Consider the following 19,758-nt stretch of genomic DNA (forward strand, 5'->3'; position numbering starts at 1 on the left):
CAGGAATATCATCTTGTCCATCCATCTTGTGTAATTTGTACCATCAAACCGATCTAGTTGAATTGACATCCTTAGCAACTTTGACTCTAGAATTCATATTTGTCTCCATCAAAATAAACACCTTAAAATTGTTAGGAAAATTTAGGATGAAACAAATATGAAGTTGGCTTAGAGGCATGAAAACACTATCTTTAAGGTGTTTATTTGTCTCACACAAAGACAACACCTTCAGGATACAACTAAGCCCTCTAAACCTCTAAAAGAATGAGAAGATAAGACCAAGAAAATAATATATGTATTTTTTGTTGTTTTTCTTTTCTGTATAGTAACATGTTTTTATAGACTTGAAACATAACGATGAAACAGTATGACTGTTCATCAAATAATATGACTATTGATGAAACAATATGACTGTTCATATTAAGTTCCAAGTTTCAAGTTCCAAATGCTATCTTTTGATATTATAAATATCCATATAATAACATTAGGAAGCCAAATAAGAGAGTTTGTCCACCATTGTTTAATTTACTACACAATAGAAACCCACACTTAGAAACATTAGGAGGGAGTGTTTCTTTCCAATGTAGGATAAACATCTTTTCTTTATTTAATTTACAAACTACACCAACAGTTTGTTCTACCCCAGTAGAATCTTGATGGTCCGGCTGGATCTGTATCATCTTAGTATATTTTCCCTTCAATAGTTGCTTCTTTTCCTCCACAATTTATGTGGAGGGAATAGAATTATGGTGCCAAAGCAACAACATATCAATCACCATGGAATACTAACATGCACAAATCAAACTAACATGGCAAAGAACAACTTATGTATGTTGAAAATATTATTGTTACCTTGTAGAAGCTTAATTTTGTTAAGCTACTATGTGAATGCTTCTTTTACAATTGATCGTATTCTTATGCAATTCTGTTCCTTTGTAATGACAAGAACCATGACATCATGGTAGAAGGTATACTTGATCTTTTAACTTCCAGAACAAGACTTCTGATTTATAGATATTTGGTACGTAAAAGGAGCAAATAATTTTCTATAACACAATCATAAGCCTGACTTACGTTTTGGACAATGAAAGCTTCTTAAGCATGGAACAGTACTTCTGCTGCGATATAAAAAGAAAATAAAAATAAAAAACAGCAACATATCTGATTAAAATTTAGAATAGGAAAGGCCTAGACCAAATTATCAAACATCTCTCTAGAAATAGATAAGATTGAGTTTTCAGGAGTCTAAAAACTTACAAGACGTTGCCCATTGAAGCGCTGCCAAATAAGTTTCTGTAGGAAATCAGAGAAGTGAGAAAAATTAGCTCTTACGCAAATTGCAAGTGAATGCAGGGGAATGAGGGATAGAAAAGAAATGGAGAGCATAAAACTTCACTTTCTTACACTTTGCACTGTAGACATGAGCTTTCATTTCTGAAATTGTTGTAGGAAAGATCACTGCCAGAAGAAAGGTAGATGTCAGTTCAAAATGTAAATCAATCAAACAATTTGTTGATCGCATAGTTGGTTAAGTGTGCCTAATTAGTCTTAGTGGCTATGAACCCTTCTGATGTTCTCATTATCCCTTAATGCATGGAAATTTTAGTTTTAGGCATCAAATCTAGAAAAAGTCGCTAGATGACTTGGTTTTCCAAATGCAATAGATCATCAATGAGCTGCAATCGAAACCCCAAACCAAGTTTATTATCTTCTGAACACAATCTAGGGATGGTATGGAATTGTGTTCCTCAAATGGCTGCGGTATCAAGAGAACAATAGGTAAATTCTGTAGGATATTTGTAAAACTAAATAAGTAACTTTTAGACGTATCAGAAATAAATCTAATAGGAAAAAAAACCTTGCACAAATTCTCCATCCATAGTTATCCAGTCTCGTACGATTCCACTTAGCTTATTCCCCGTTAAATATCTAGAAAGAAGTAGTGAATCAATGAAAGTGGATTTCAAGCAAAGGTAACAAAACCGTATAGAACAATTGTTCCTGTAGCTTATAGAACAGTTGCAAGACTTGGTTTGAAATATGAGAACTGCTCGGGATCTTCAAGCTGAATGTAAGAAGGAACAAATATAAAGCCATTTGCTTACATGTAATCAGCTTTTCTTAGACCACTAAAGCTGCTTGGAATTTCTCCGATAAGTTTGTTAAAGCTGAGGTCTCTGCAAAGAAACCATAAGGAGAGCTCAGCATATTACTAGGAAATGAAGAAAAATGGTCAAATAACTAAGAGAACATCAGTGTATCACTGCCAAGTACGCAAATACAAGACAGGGTAAATGCTAACAAAGTCCAAAACGGTATATAAAGAAGCTGACAAAAGGAACTGACAAGGTTGTCATTTTAGGCAATTCACCAACAAAGTCAGGTATTGGTCCAATAATATTGCAACTCCTCAGTATTCTGCAACATAAACATTAATTTTCAGAATCACATAAAGAAGAAACAACAACGCAAAACAATAATCACATGATGATTGATAAGAAAGCATCTAGCTCACAGTGTCTTTAGGTTTTTCATATTATTAATGGTGGGAATGGGGCTTCAGTTCCATTTCCCTGCAGATCACTGATTCTCCTGCATATATGCACAGTTAAGGATAAGAGCTTTTATTATTGTTCTTATAAAAGTTATCAATCAACAGAGCTTTACTCATAGATCAACCATCTTTTCTAGAAGAGCAATGCCTGATGGAATCGGCCCGCTTAGACCACTGCCTTGTATCACTCTACCATGCAGTTGAATATTGGTTCAAATAAATAATCTGATAGGCCACACAAACTGTAAAATAATTCATACAATTACAAACCATAAAAAATCTTACAGTTTTTCCAGGTTGGTCCATTTCTGAATAAGATTCGGTATCTGACCTGTGAAGCTGTTATCACCAATTCGGCTGCAAAAAACAATAAAATCATGTCGTTTGATTCAAAGTTGAACATTTAATTTGTGTTATAATTATAATAATACTTCAAAAACTTACAAATCCTTCATTGTGGTAAGCTTTTCAAATGTTGCTGGCAACTATCCAGTAAAGTTGTTAGAGGATAGATGTGTTAAAATAATTGAGATCAAATACAAAAAGAAGGCTAGAATTCTGAATAATATGTATATTATGAATGCTTAGTCTTAACCTAAATACAAATAAAGTATATATAGGTTAAACTGAAAGTACTATTCTACCCTTAATAAATAAGACTACATAAATATTATTTAACATCTCCCCTCAAACTCATGATGCGGCAGCTACAAGCATCGAGAGTTTGCCAACCAGAAAACGAAAACGAGAGATGGAATGTGCCTTGGTAAAGAAATCTGAAATCTATAAGGAAGAAGGAACAAAAGGCAAAGCAATGGTGCCATGTTTGAGATGATGACAAGTAAGATGACAATCAATCTCAATTTGCTTAGTGCGCCCATGAAAAACCGAGTTATGAGCAATCTGAATAGAACTCTGGTTGTCACAATACATAGGAGTAGGATAAGAAAAGGAAACTCCTATATCAGCAAGTAACCAATGTAACCAAACAATCTTTTTGGTAGTAGATGCCATGGCACGATATTCTGCTTCGATGGATGATTGAGAAACAATAGATTGTTTCTTGCTCTTCCAATAAATAAGAGAATCACTTAAAAAGATACAGAACCCGGTAACAGACTTGCGATCTATGGGATCACTACTGTGATCAGCATCAGAGTATACACGCACCTCCAAGGAAGAGGTGGATGAAAGTAACAAACTCTGAAAAACTGTACCCCGAAGATATCGCAAAATACGAAGAACAACTGCCCGGTGAATAGTAGTAGGAGAAGCAACAAACTGACTAACAACATGAGCAACATATGCAATATCTGGACGAGTAATGATGAGATATACCAAACTCCCAACAATAGTGCGGTATAAAGTAGGATCTATCAAAGGTAAACCATCAGAAGAAGAGTACCTTGCGTTAACCTCAATAGGAGTATCTACAGTCTTGTTATCAGTAAGTCTAACCCGCTCAAGAATATCTGCAACATATTTCGACTGAGAAAGAAGGTAACCTCTAGGTGAGTATGTTACCTCAATACCCAGGAAATATCGAAGATAACCCAAACCCTTCATTTCAAATCGTCTAGCCAACTATGTCTTCCAAACTGAAATACCATCAATATCATCACCAGTAATAATCATGTCATCAACATATAAAGACAGAATGATATGACCTGCATCAGTGCACTTAATAAAAATAGCAGAATCATAGCTGCTAGAAACAAAGCCAAGAGACGAGATCACAATAGAGAATTTCTCAAACCAAGTACGAGGTGCTTGTTTGAGACCATATAATACTTTTTTAAGCTTACACACATATCCAGAGTCATGTGAAATACCAGAAGGGGGTGCCATATAAACTTCTTCTTAAAGATCTCCATTCAAGAAGGCATTTTTAACATCAAGCTGAGAAATATGCCACTGAAGAATCGAAGCTACGACAATAAGAGTACGAATAGTAGTCATTTTTGCAACCAGGGCAAATTTCTCCTCATAGTCCATACCATATTGTTGTGAGTATCCTTTTGCAACAAACCTAGCTTTGTATCGCTCAATCAACCCATCAGAATTAGTCTTGATCTTATACACCCAACGACAACCAACAACACGCTTACTAGGAGGTAGAGGAACCAAATCCCAAGTATCTATCTTATGCAAAGCAGAAAGTTCTTCATCCATAGCTTGCTGCCAAAGCGGATCAAGAATTGCCTCTTTATAGGAAGAGGGCTCAAAGAGACAATGAATAGAAGCTAAAAAAGAAGTAAATGATGAAGAATAACAAGAATAAGCAAAATCTGGTAGTTTTGTGGACTTATGAATGCGGATGGACTGACGTAGAGGTGGATCCACAATCTTAGATGAAGCTTGAGGGGCTGTAGATGAGAATGGAGCTTTAGGTGTGCCAGAGAGTAAAGTACCAGTACCTGCAGAGTTATGAGTACAAATTAATCGAACATAGGGAGAGGTATCATTACCAGAATCCTCAAAAAAAGGATTTATACGAATAAGATCAAATTTTATCAGGCTATGAGTAGTGGATGGAATAGAAAAGAAAGGTATATGCTCAAGGAAGACAACATGACGAGACACATAAAGTTTCTGAGTTATTGGATCAAAACAACGATACCCCTTTTTACCTTCACCATAACCCAGAAAGACACAAATAGTGGATCGAGAGGATAGCTTACTGCGTTCTACATGAGGACGAAGAACGAAACAAGTACAACCAAAGACTCTAAATGAGGAATAATCAGGGACATACCCATATAACTTTTCAAAAGGAGATAGACCCGAACTATGAGAAGATGAAATTGTATTAATCAAACTTACAGCAATAAGAACAGCTTCTCCCCAAAGCTCACTAGGAACAAAAGCAGACAACAAGAGAGAATGAGTAGTTTCGACAATGTGCCTATGTTTTCTTTCAGCAACACCATTTTGCTTAGGAGTATTTGTACATGAAGTTTAGTGGATGGTTCCATCTAAGGCAAGCAATTGAAAAAATTTATTAGAGGTGTATTCCCCACCCAAATCACACCTAAAACATTTGATCACAGTAGAATATTGAGTTTTGATAAGAGCTCGAAAAGCTGCATATATCTCAAAGAATTCAGAACGATATTTCATTAAATAAACCCAACAATAACGAGTATGATCATCAATAAAAGAGACATAATATCGAGACCCTCCTTTTGTGGCAACAGGAGAAGGTCCCCATACATCAGAATGAATCAAATCAAATGGTGAAGATGAAACAGAAATACTTCAATTAAAAGGTAAAGCAGAAAATTTTCCAGTTTACATCCACTACAATCAGAAATGTCACACGTTTTCAAATTTCCTCAAGCTCCTGTAGATGCCAAAAATCTCAAATGAGAAGACGAAACATGACCTAGACGGGAATGCCATAAAAAAAAACTAGAAGATGAAAGACTCAAACGAAAGGAAGACAAATCAACAGTAGTAGCAGCAGCGGCAACAGTAACAACTGGCACTTTTAACTTATCCAAAATATATAGTCCATTCTCCCTGCGACCCGTCCCAATTAGCTTCTGAGACTGCAGATCTTGTACACAACAAAAAGAACCAGAAAGCATGACTAAATAATCACCAGAATCACATATTTGACCAATAGATGCAAGATTCAATTTGAGTTTTGGAATAAGATAAACATTAGGGAGAGACAAATGAGGTGTGACAATAGAACCAACACCTGCTAAGGGCATAAGAGTGTCATCAGCAGTCATAACAGGAATGGAAGACAAAGGGGACACAAAGGTAAAAGATGAGGAATCTGGAGACATATAATGGGAAGCACCAGAATCCAAGACTCATTCAGAGTGTGACATACCTGAGGAACTATGAGCAACTGACCTATGGAAGAAGCGGACATTGCTTGTGGCTGCAAGGAGAGAAACTTCTGAAATTGCTCAGCCAAAGTATTAGGATCGGTAATAGAGCCCAGGGAAGCTACTGCTGCAGTATTGTGGTGTGGTGGTTTATAACCCTGAGGTGGTCGATGAGCATTAGATTGTGACTGGCTGCCAGACTTCCAAGCTTGATTCTGCTGTCTCAACTTAGGACACTGAGCCTTCCAATGACCTTTCTGCTTACAGAAACTACACGCATCGAAGCCAACCCTTGTGTAAGGCTTGTTCTAATGATTAGAGAATGGCTTAGAAGGTACTGCTAGTATAGAAGGATTTGAAGCAGAAAGAATTCCCTTTTCAGAATAAGATTGAAGATGTATTTCTTCAGCCAATAACTCATTGACAATAGAGTCAACAGAAGGCAGTGGAGAACGATGCAGAATTGAACCTCTTAAGTCCTTCGAAATCACTGTAAAGTGCTGTTAAAAATTGTACCAATCGTTGCTGCTCTCTACGTTCAATATAAGCACCACATGCTTTTAATTCTGCCGATTCTGTAAGAGCCAATTAATCCCAAAGATTTGTCATGGCAGAATAGAACTCCTGAATACTCATATTTTTCTGGTGAAGAGCTCGTATGTCATTCTCTAACTGATACTATTTTGCAAAATTTGATTGCGTGAATAACCGTTGCAGATGATCCCTAACCTCCTTTGTTGTCTCATACTTTGCCAACTGTGTACCTATAGAATGCTCAACAGAATTGTTGATCCAAGTAATGATCTTTGCATTGTTTGCTTCTCATGCATCTATCGAAGCAGTATCTCATTCTTCAGTATTCTTAGATACCACATAAGTTCCACTAACATATCCCCACATCTTCTTACCCTTAAAAAAAATTCTCATTACATAGCTCTCATATGAATAGTTCTTCTCATTCAACCTCGACTCACAGACTAAAGCGAATCATCTCTTTCAGTAGCCATAATCAACAGTCACAGAGAACCAGAATGCAAAAGTAGCGGAAAACAAAATACCAAATTGCAGAAACTGAACAGAGATTGCAGAAACTAAACAAATATCTTTTTGATAAAATACCAAAATAATTGCAGAAACTGAACGCAAATACCAAATTGCAGAAACTGAAGGGAAGACGAAATACCAAAATAATTGCAGGAACTGAACGCAAATATCAAATTGCAGAAGTTGAAAGGAAGACAAAATACCAAATTTTGCAGAAGCGGAAGACAAAATATCACTCTAAAAAGTAACTTAAAAATTACATAGTACATAAACTTGTAGCGAAAGGTCTTACATTTTTTCTAAGCGAGTCAAATTTCCAAGCTCTGGTGGCAGAACTCCTGAAAGCTGATTAAACTCGACAGTGCTGCATGATTGTTTCACTTAAAACATCACATCCACAAAAACCATTACTTAGTAAATAGATTGAAGGAGGAAAGGATCGATCTTGTTTATCTTACAAGTTTGCAAGAGTGCTGATGTTTCCAATTTCTTTTGGGATTGGGCCGGTTAATCGATTTCCTATAATAGAACTGCATATGATATGTATAAACTCATTTTTTCAGTTAATTTCCTGTACAACTAAACATTGTTCAAGAACTCATGCATGTATATGAGAGAAAAAGTATCGTACATGGTAGCTAGTGGCGTGGCTCCCCATTCTGCAGGGATGGTACCGTTGAGGTAGTTGCGTGACAAGTCACTGTAAAGGTTACAACCATGAGTTTAATGATATTAATATTCCATATCATATGTTTAACAATGATTTTGGGCTAAATTTGGTAAAGAACTTAAGAGGCAATGCTTACATTTCTTGGAGGTAAGGGAACCTGCCCAAATCCTGTGGAAGACTGCCTTCAAGATCCTGGGTCTTCAGAACTCTGTGCTTCAACAATATTTAAAGATCTTAACCTTTATTTAAACAATATTTTATTTTATTTGAGAATTGAAACCGCGAAAATAATTGTTTTATAATTTCTCAATAATTTATCAACACGAACATATAATTTCTCAATAATTTATATACATTTTTATACATGCAAACACATGCATGATGATTGGTGTTACATCCATTATCAAATTTGGTTTTTTTCTTATCATTAATTCATGACCTAAATCGACTCAACTAAGCCACTAGCTGTTTATCATTAATTGTTTGATTGTAGGTACTGAATCACTTATGAAACTGTATCTAGAAATCAATCTAAAATAATTAAAATACATTGATGATAAGACAATAAAAAATTAAAAAATAAAATAAACAACTGTTAGGGTGATGGCAGTAAGATGATGGAGAACATGGGGATGAGATTTTCATGGCGGTGAAAAAAATGATAGTAGAGGAAAAGAGAATGGTAATAGTTGAAATAGATAGATTATATTATAAATAAATTGTTATTTCTAAAATTTTATAAGTTAAAAATATTTTTTAGTAAATAAACTGAGTTTAAAAGTTAATTATAAAATGTTTTTCGTTGATGATTTTTTATATAAAATAATGTATGGGATATTAAAACATAAATATATTCTTTAGAGATAAATATAGAAGAATTTAAAAAACATTTTTCTGTAAAATATTTTATGCGGACCCAAAAGAGAGTGAATTTTTCTATAAAAAACCAAAATAATTAATCGTATTTATATATATAAAAAAGACTAAGTTGAAAGAAGCTGGAACGTTAATACCATATATTGTAAGGAAGATGTATCAAAATAAATTCTTATTTTGAACCCTAAAACGCCATCATAATTCCCCCGATAAATTAAAATGACATCACAAAAGCACAAGAGCCTTGTTACTTTTTAATAAATAGAACATGTTTGTTTTTTTGGTTTAAAAAGGGTTTAAATTTTTTTAATTAATATTTATTTGATGTTTTTACATTATTTTAAAATATTATGTTAAAAATAAATTTTAAAAAATTAAAATAAATATATAATTTTAATATATTTTCAAAATAAAAAATACTTTCAAAAATATTTATTACTAAAATACCAAACCAACTCATCAAATCCATTGTAACGAGAGTATTTGAGAAGGTGCTGACTTTTTTATAATAATAATAAAACAATAAAAAAATAAAGTGTTTAGTCTTACTTGATCAATACCATGTGTGGTCGAAACGCAAACACAAGACCATGTCAACATTCTTACTGGTTGGATCCAGAACAGCGGTGTGGTGGGAGATAGTGCATGTATCCTTTTGCAGCAGGAATGGTGTTTTTAAAATTTTTGAAAAAGTATTTTTTATTTCAAAATATTTTTTTATTTTTAAATTGTTTTGATTTATTAATATTAAAAATAAATTTTATAAATAAAAAAAAATATTATTTTAATATATTTTAAAATAAAAACCACTTTAGAAAATAATCCTTATCCCTTCTCTATCCGTCACTTGATCATTGAGTTAACTAATAAATTTTCATAGCCATGACTAGCGGTCCACAAAGTTATTGTTCTTGGCATCTAAATTGTAGTGATCCTCCAAGCTAAGGTTTAGATTTGCGTATTACATAAAATAAACACATACAAACAAACTTCGTCTGATAATTATTTACTATTCAAGGAAAAAAAAAACCCAATAATTTCTATGTAATGAGAAAAAATTAACCCAATTATATAGCTTCAAATTCCTTTAAACTTTGAGATGAATATATATATATATATATATATAAAAGCAAGGATAGGATATGGACTAGCTTGCGTGTATATTGATTAATTCTCATGGGTCCTGAAGTTAATAACCAGATAAATATCCAGTAGCTATCAATATTAGCAACTATATGGCTCAAATTTAAAATTATAAAAAGAATAAATCCTTTAATTCTAAACTTTTATCACTAAATTATCTACTTAGATAGTTATAAGATATAATATAATATTGCCATCATTGGTTGTCATTTGCAAGTCAAAGTCAACACCAGCGCATAGGTACAGTACGACTGCAATCTAATCCGTTTCTATAATTGTGACAGAAAATAAAAACAAGGAAAATAAAATTAATTACTACACAACTTGGCCATTGGGCCGACATATACAGCCCTCTTCTTTGTTTTGTGTCTCATTTTTCTTAATTAACAATCTGATTTTGCACAGCCTTCGTTTCACATGCCCACGTTGTATTGTCAAGGTAGATGCTATCAAGTTTGTTAATTTTCTTTAGTTTTGTTTGAAATAATCAAATATATCATACTAATTCAAAAAACAAAACAAAACAAAACAAAATAATTTTTATCTTATTTCAAATCTCGATCCATTTCAAATTTTTCAGCTAAATTTTGACCAAAATGTGCCGGTTTCATTTCACATATTTCATTCTGGTCTTGAAAAGCCATTGAATCAAATTGAACCTGGTTCAATTTAATTAATTAAACCATCCAAATATAAAAAACTCTTTTTCATTATTATTTTCAATAACAATGATATTAATAATAATATTGAAAATTATTATTACTATTTTCATTAACAATGATATTAATTTTTTAAAATTAGATTTATCACTAATATATATGATTTATATTCATGTTGTTTTTTTTCATGTTTATACTTTGTAAGAATTTTAGCAAAACAAGGGATGCTTTAGATCTCATTAGCCTTGATAACATTGACCTAGTTTTATATTTAAAATATTTGTGTTAAAACATTTTACTTTCATAATATTTTGATATTTTGTTTAAGTTGAATTACTTTAAGTTAAAGATCTATTTAATCTTGACTATTTAGAAATATTTTAAAATTTGAAATTATTTGTGACATTGTGTTTGTATTGCATAATATATAATTAATTTATTTTGAATTTGAATTATGTTTGTTGATATATATATATATATATATGAACAGTACAACCCCGAAACGGCACGCAGAAACACTCCAAAACTGAAACATTTCATTCCAATTGAAAAAATAAAACACCTTCCGAAACGGAATTGACAATCTTGATAAAAACCAGAGAAAGGCCATGACACAAAAGGGAAGAGAGAAAAAACAGAGGAGGCACATAAGAATACCAGAAAAAGGACAAAGAGAAACAGAAGGAGACCACATTAGACGTATAAAGACATAGGGGATATAGAACAGAGAGAGACTAGGAGGAACTACACTGAAAGAGTAGAGACATATGGCATTCTTTTCTTTGAATTGTTTAAGGTCGCTGCGATAAAAAACAGATCCATGCTAGTTATGGATAATAATTTTATTACTCACTTTAATATAAGGATAAAAAACCTGTATGAGGTTAATATTCAAAATATTATTGTGAATAATACAACTCATTCACTTTTAATACAAGGATAAGATCCGCAAAGAATTTTATTTAGAATATTATTTGGAATGATGCGATAGCAAAAATTCCAGTTTTCCCTAAAAATAAGCCTCAACATTAATTGAGGATATTTCACCTTCCCAGACCGAGTTCTTGACCTAGAAAACCAGGGTTTGTTCATCATAGCAAACCTACCATAGTAGGACGGTAGAAATAGACATCATCAGACCATAGCAAACAAATAAAAAAAACAATGCAGATTACCTTAGGTAAGGCGTACTAGGGATGTTAATACATTTTCTTTACGCAATCAGTTCCTTACCTAGAATCTCTAGAAAAAAACATGTTAGTGTTCCTAGTAGCTGTAGTACTAGGTGGTGACTCCCCGAAAAAAAAAAGAAAAAAAAATCAAAGACCGTTCTTGACTACCCTGACCCAGAATGATGATCATTGCGACAATGCACACGTGCGACGATAAGAAAATTCAAGTATTGCGATTCCTCGATCGCAACTACAACATAATGGAACTTTTTTTTGCAGTGAACGTAGGATCTTCTCTACCACACGTGTCTCTTCCATCTTCTCCCAATATCTCTTCATTTAATTGTATATGACTAAAACTCTAGTAAAGTAATCTGAAATATTCTTCGATTCAAGTATATATAACTTTTCAAAGTCACCATGTAACTTTTGTAAACGTACATTTCTCACATTGCTAGCTTCTTGGTTTGATACTTGCAAAAATTTTCATGCTTGCTTGGCGGTGGTTGTGTTAACCACCATCTCAAAAGTGACATCATCCAAACATTGGTGGATGATTGTGAGTGCCTGTTGATCATTCTTTTGTGTTTTTGCACAACCTCCCTTTGGATTGAAGTCAACGCTCTCCTTTCATAGACTCTTCAAAGCCATTCTCAATCATTTCACACACATCTTGGGAACCTAACCAAGCTTTTACACGAATACACCATATTTCATAGTTGTTCTTTGTCAAACGAGGACATTGAAGTGAAAAGTTAGGATTGGCCATGGCAAACAATCAACCTAAACTCTGATACCACTTATTGAAGGTAAAACAAGTATGGTATGAGATCAACATAATAATGCAAGATAAAGAAAAACTCAAGAACAAATCTAAAGAATAAGAAGAAGAATAAGAGAAATGTTAACTTTATTGAAGTGTTTCTCTCTTTGATTTATCTATGTATATTCACTTAATAATGCCTTATATTACAAGTCTATTTATAGGCATTAAGTCCTAGACTATAAAGGAATTAAACTAATACAAGGAAATCTTAATCCAAGCAAGAACTGTATTTTGACGATTGAATCGGTCGACCGTTTCCGAACTGGTTGACTAGTTCAACTAATTTCTAGAAATCAGTTTACTGTCAACATCATACACACCTCCTTCCTTGATAAAGAGTGTATGATAGTGGTTGACTAGTTCAACTAATTTCATCGAGGCACCAAAAGTTGTTGCTGACCTGTAGAAGCAGTTATAGAAGCAATATATATTGATAATAATCACTTTATTGACAATATATAAGAAATATTAAAAAAGCATCATGTGGCCAAACCATATAAAATGGGTGAGAAAAAAACCTTAAAGTTAAACTTATAGGTTCATACAAGGAAAATGGATTATGGAGGTCTTCATCAAAGGTCAACCTGTAGGCAAAAGGAGTATGCCAAGAAGGAAATAACTCATAATAGGGTATACAATGGTGTATTGAAGAATATTAATAAAGCTTTGGAAGGCGAAGAGCACACATAGGCTATTAAGGTTTGTTAAAATATTGATTTTAGGGACTGTACTGCATTTTCAGTTTAGTATATATTTCTATGTCATTCATATTTTGAAATCAAAAGATATTTTTATGAAAATATCATTTAGTATTTTATTTTCATTCATAACTAGATAAATGTAACGTTAAAAAATGGTTGAATCCAAGGGCATATCAAACAAGCGCTAAATGCAATCCCCTACCCTTTTAAAACTCATAAAAACATTAATCCTCAATATTTTGCATGATCTTATAGCTCTAATCAAAATATTGTGATCAAATGGGTGTTGTGAGAATACTTTGCTAAAACAATTCTGAAAAATTAAACTTGCCCTTCTATTTCAGAAGTAATTTAATGTTGGTTTAAAAACGTGTTTTGGCATCCTGCTCATATGATGACAAAAAATAAATAAATCAAGCAATTCTAGTTTTAAAATGACCAACATACCTCAATCAAAAGACATGAAATTAAAAAACAAAACTTACAGTCACCCACACTCTACTTTTTTAGGCTATATTCTAGTTGTAAACAAAATGGTATGACCATACTAGGTCCATCAAGATGGTTTAATTTAATTATATGATAAAAAAAGGATAATAAATGTATTGAATCTAAAAAGAAAAAATGATAATGTCGACGACCTGCAGAAAAAGAATATTGCCAAAAGAAAGAAATTGTTATAACCCAATTTTGACCCATTTGCTTTTTAATCTAATTTTAAGGAGGTTAAAATTTGAAATTAAAAGATCAGGTTTTGAATGCAAAATTTGGAAACCTTAAGAACCAAATTGAGAAATGGTCATTCGCGGTACAAAACGATACCGTTTCAAACATACACTGTTCTTATTCTTCTTCCTCAGACGCTGAAAGCCCGCTTGCAAAGAAGGAAAGGAAATTGTGAAATATCAGCATCCTAGTCCAACGAGAACTCAAATTGCAAATCTTATCTGTGTGAAGATTACAACCCTGGGGAGATAAGGATGAATTTCTCATGCCCTCATGCTTATAAAAGGGAGTCCAACATGGGCAGGACTGTTGGTGCCCCAATACAATAGAAACACAATGTCCCCGGGCCTTATCATGGTCCTAGGGAGGTAAGCAGCATGGAAGCCTATAAAAGGTAGAGGAGGATCTGTAAAAAAAAAAAAAAAACACAAAGAGGAGAAAACAAAGAGAAAATAAAAAGAAAAAAGAGCAGAAGAGGGAAAAGGACTGGCTTTTGAGAAAGTAGAAATATAAAGAAAAAGAAGAGAAGACGAGGAGCAAAAAGGGAATCCAAGGAGTGCTTCATCCAGCACTTGCATCTTGCTACTAGAAAAAGGTAAGTCACTTTCAATTCTCCCCCTCCTTGCATTTTAATTACTCTCCTCCTGTAGCAAGCATGCGTGAACAGTTCATGCACGCTTGCAAATAAAAAAAGGAAAGAAAAGGGAGTTGGGTCATTGGTCTGAACAAGTAACCCGGCCAGTTGGCTGGGTCTGGCCCAGACCATACTGCTAGGTTGGACCCAGCCCAATATATATAAAAAAAAGAGAAACAAGACAAATCTGGACCTCCAGCCCAGCTGGCCCAAACTGTGCTAGCTAAGGGTGTGTCTGGCAAAACACACCCTTATGCTTTGTCCATGTATGTTATCTCCTTCTATTTTGATATCTAGCCAAACAAGCCCCGTTTTGATATTAGAAAAGAGACGAAGAGAGAATTGACTGGAGAAGCAGTAATAGAAGAACAAAAAAGAAAGGGCTGAAGGCAGAAAGGAAGTCAAACATAGAGGATCCGCTGACAACCAACACCTGTAGATTTCATCCAAACCAAGTAAGTCATTTTATTCCCTCCTTTTCACTTTTAATTACCCTCTTCCTGTAGCAAGCGAGCATGATTAGCCCACGCACACTTGCATAGGAAAATATACCAGCCGGGATACTGGTTTGAACCAGTAACCGGGCCGGTTTGCCTGGATCTAGCACAATAAATAAGCCCTTTTCAATATAAAATTTTTTTAAAAATATTTAGGGATCTTTATTGATTTATTAATGAGCCCCTCACACTTTGTTTTATTATTTTTATTCTTTGAGTTTTGTATTTTTTCTGCTATATACTCAATCTGTGGATCATTACTTGTCAAATGCAAACTCTGTTGTGCAACGTTTCTTTTATTTCCATCTAAAAAGGACAAACAACAATAAAGGGTAAACAAAAAGAAAATGACATAGAAAAATTCTTCTTCAAATTTAATTTTTTGCAAAATTATTTATTGACGGTAAAGTCAAGAATGTCGCATTTTTTTAAGGTTTGTATGATATTTATCAATGTTAGAGTTGAAAATATTCATAAGAATTGTTCATTGACGCCAGAGTTAGGAACATGATGAAAAGAACAAAAAAAGAGAAAACAAATTCTTAGCAATTTTAGACAAAATCACCATTGCAACCTGCTTTAGATAGGACGCTTAAGGAGTGATAGCATATTTCTTTTTGTGTAACCAGTCTCATACCATATAATCTCTGTTGACCAGTTAGGGTTTCTAGAAACCATAATATTAGGTGGCGACTTCTTGAACTAGACCTTCTCCTTCCCCTTCCTCTCAAATAACAAAATGTCAAATATCTATTTTTTTTCCATGAAATTTTTTTTATTAGCCGTCACGGTGTAGTGTTGATAAATTTATAAGATGAAAAAACAAAATGTTTATCCTTTTCTTTTTATCTTTATATGGAATGCTTTTTAGTCAATTTGCATGTTAACAAATACCAAGTTTTTTCTTCGAAGATTTTTAAAACGCATCGCTTCTATCAGGATTTTAAAACGCTGGTTTTAAAGTTTGGATTAAATGCTGGTTTTAAAGTTTGGATTAAATAAAAAAAATAAAATAAACATGGCTGCTGATCCTACCCGTTGAAGTTAAAATAATGTATACCTAATAGCTAATCTCTTTAATTTTCGCTTTTGAGTCATCTTTGATTTTTCTCCAGCAGCAACAATGGACTTTCCTAAGTCATTATCCTCATGCAGCTCTCTCCCTCCCTCCCCCTCTCTCTCTCTCGCTCTATAAAACACGTTTATGTTTCACCAACCAACGAGCAGAAATTTCCAAAAGAACTAGGGGGAGGCAAGCAGGCGCCCAGCCCCTGCAAAACATTTTAATTTTATTTTTATTTAGTATTTAAATATAAAATAATATAATATTTTTTATTTTAAATAAATAAGCTTTTTAATTATCATATTATATTATTTTTGACATCCGTCAAATACTATCAGCGCCGCCCCCTGCTGTTGATCATCTTTAAAATCTCCTTCCTGGTGTTTTTCTTTCCCTCAAGCAACCCACCTCTCATTATTGAGAAAAACACGCCGTTTCTGCTCGTGGTTTGTTGTTCTTTGATCACCGTTCTAAATTTCTCCCAGATAATATAGCAATTACCAAGAGAACGAGTTGTGCTTTGCGCATGGCGTTGTGGCCACCACTACTGTCGAAGACTTTCTCTGTTTTGGTTTTTGGATTTGTGGTGTTGAATTGCATTGCTGTGGACAAGTTTGGATCCAATGCTCAAGAAGTCACTCCACTCTTGCCACTAGATGAAGGTACGTACGTGCTCCTAGCAATTCAATAATCTCACTCTCTCTTTAGCATGATTGAAGGTTCCCTTTTTCCTGGAAAATAATTTATTTGCAGAGATTAACGCTTCTTAGTTTTATTTACTATTCTTAAATAAAATCAGAATCATTTCAATTTGTGATGATTAGTGAGAGAAATTAGTATATCTACTGAGAAATAAAATAAGAAAAATGGAAATTGTTATCCACTTCGTTAAATTGTGAATTATATTTTTTATTTTGGATTATCCTCTCTCTTTCGTGATTAAGAAAACTTATTATATGATGTTGACTACCTTTCCATTCTAATCATTGAGCTTCTTATATAATATTTTAAAATAATAAAGGAGAGCGTTATTAACGATTTCTTTGAGGAGTGATAATAATAATAATAATAATAATAATAATAATAATAATAATAATAATAATAATAATTGGTATGTTGATGTCATCGAAGCAATTATTGCTTGATATTGCATCTTTACAATACTGCCAAGTGACAGATAATTTTGGTGGAAAGGTCCTACTACCTTTATGGTATATTAATTGTACTCGTAACTAGCCATCTAAACCGCGGGGCCTTTTTTTTTTTTTTTCAAGAAAACATTATATTCAGCACTTTTAAAATAGAAAGAAACTTTTGCTACTTTGATTATATATACTCAACTGGAAAAAATATATTGGTTTTATTTTAATTAGAAAAAATAAAATAATTAATTATAGTATATGGACATAATATTAAAATTTTAAAAATGATATCAATAACCTAGAATTTATTTTTAATAAAACAAATAATATATCTTCATTCACAACTAATTAATTATTGAAGAATAAAATAGGATAAAAAAACCCTAAAAAAATCAGTCATAATCAACCCGAATTAGTATGACAAACCTGTAGTTTTTATTAAGTAGGGTACTTACCATACTAGGTTGCGTGGACCCAAATGTTTTTGAACATAGGCCATATGAATTATTTTTTTAACATTGCACTAAACTTGGTATAACATATCAAAATTGAAAAATATTCTTCACTTAAATTATATGGGAGTTATCATGATATAACCTTGTCAACTTGACTGGTTCAAAAAAAATCAAAGAAAAAAAAAACAGCCTAGGTTAACATACCAAACTCGTAACCTAGGTCATGGACTCTACTGAATTCAATTAGATTTTTTTTATCTTATTATGTGATAAAAAAAATATAAAATCATAGTTAAAATTAATCAATTATTGAATGATAAAATAAAAAAATAAAAAAATAAAAACACCATGTTAAATGATGAGATTAAAAAAAAAACTAAAAAAACCCAAAGAGAAAAAAAAAAGGACCAAACATGCTTATTTTTTTTAAATGGGCGAGCAATATACAACCCGTCTCAATTAAAAAAAGAAAAAGCAGCGCAAGGCGATGTATTGCCTGTTACTGCCCAAAATCCAGCCACCATTGTGGTGGCTGGTGATTCTAAGGGTGGGATTTTGAGGGTGAAAACCTATTTTTCAGTCCATTTTACTTAAAAACACATAATAAAAACCACTTTAAACCATCAAAACCTTGAAATCACTTAAAAAAAATCAATTGAATGAAAAAATAAAAACGAAACCAGATCCTCTTTTTTAGACATACTTGTAGACAAAACCCATAAGAATTCAAATTCTCTCATCGAATAGAACCCTTTAACACCAAAAATAGTAAATATATTCACCCAAAAGTATCCAAACTGATCATTTTCTATCTTCTCTTTCTTTTCATCCGAGTTTCTCTATTATCTTTCTTACTCAAGGATTGATAAAAAAAAATTGAATTTTAGAACCACAATGAAAAGTGTCTCTAATGTGAGATTAACTATATGTTTTTTCGTGTTTTACATTTTAGTTCCATATCTTGTAATTTTATATTTTTTTACATAATTTGAAGCCTAATTTATTCTAATTGGACTATAAAAGATTTTGATTAAAAACAAAAAAAAACAAAAACAAAAATTTAATTTCTTTGTTGTTCATATAAAACCAACCACATCTCTTTTAATTATTTTGTTAACAAGCCATAATTATAATACTGACCTGGTCAGGGAATCATCATATTTAATGGATTAACTTGATGATTGAGTTACTTAGGTTCTAGTTATGGATTGTTTTTATTAAAATGATATAATTTCTAGTTTTTTTTAAAAAAAATCTCAAAAAACATAGTTTCAAAAATTTTAAAAAATCTTGATTAATGCATCCAACTCACGATCCAACCTTGAATCAAATCAAATCAATATTAGAGTCTAAAAGCCTTATAATTATATAATAAGCAAGAGAGCCCCAATGTTATATTGTTCTCGCCTCTTCGCAATAACCGATTGTCTTAGACTATCAGGGCACCAACCAATCTTGCACTAAATACAATAATTATTCAATTACTTAGTTGAGTTGTTTGTGTTTGTTGCTCTCGTACAAAATTGTCTTATATGTATTTTAAGTCTTTAAAATAATATTGGAATTACATGTTTTGCTAATAAATTAATAAGTATTAAACTCAATAATTATTAAAGAAAACCTTATTAGCTTAATTTTAGAAATTTAAACGTTGTTGAGACTAATTTTAAGTGCGCTATTATAGATTAACATTTCACTATGGATTTATAAGTGAAATATTGATTTTACCTTTTGATGGGCAAACTAACAAGACT

The 19,758-nt window shown here is 32.5% G+C and overlaps 2 protein-coding genes across 2 annotated transcripts in view; one reads left to right on the plus strand and one right to left on the minus strand.

Annotated features, from left to right (window-relative positions):
* Positions 1-2,667: 2,667 nt before the first annotated feature.
* LOC18110556 (probable leucine-rich repeat receptor-like serine/threonine-protein kinase At3g14840) lies at positions 2,668-8,511 on the minus strand. Its single transcript, XM_052451411.1, has 7 exons — positions 8,506-8,511; positions 8,247-8,323; positions 8,072-8,140; positions 7,899-7,970; positions 7,733-7,804; positions 2,840-2,911; positions 2,668-2,743 (listed from the first exon to the last, which is right to left on the minus strand). Exons 1-7 carry the CDS (start codon positions 8,509-8,511, stop codon positions 2,668-2,670), a joined length of 444 nt encoding a protein of 147 aa, XP_052307371.1.
* An 8,032-nt stretch (positions 8,512-16,543) lies between these two features.
* Positions 16,544-19,758, plus strand: part of LOC18095442 (probable LRR receptor-like serine/threonine-protein kinase At1g53430) — a 68,638-nt gene continuing 65,423 nt past the window's right edge. Inside the window, exon 1 of the mRNA XM_024596415.2 lies at positions 16,544-17,069. Coding sequence (XP_024452183.1) covers positions 16,934-17,069 — 136 coding nt within the window. The 5' untranslated portion in view covers positions 16,544-16,933. The remainder of the gene's footprint in view (positions 17,070-19,758) is intronic.

The sequence above is a fragment of the Populus trichocarpa genome, chromosome 3, assembly GCF_000002775.5.
Source record: "Populus trichocarpa isolate Nisqually-1 chromosome 3, P.trichocarpa_v4.1, whole genome shotgun sequence".
Lineage (NCBI taxonomy): Eukaryota > Viridiplantae > Streptophyta > Magnoliopsida > Malpighiales > Salicaceae > Populus > Populus trichocarpa.

Coding starts and splice junctions, on each gene's coding strand:
- LOC18110556 (XM_052451411.1), bottom strand. Junction 7,805..7,898: donor ATCAGCACTCTTGCAAACTT/GTAAGATAAACA, acceptor ACAATCATGCAG/CACTGTCGAGTTTAATCAGC. Junction 2,912..7,732: donor TTGACTCGCTTAGAAAAAAT/GTAAGACCTTTC, acceptor TGTTTTTTGCAG/CCGAATTGGTGATAACAGCT.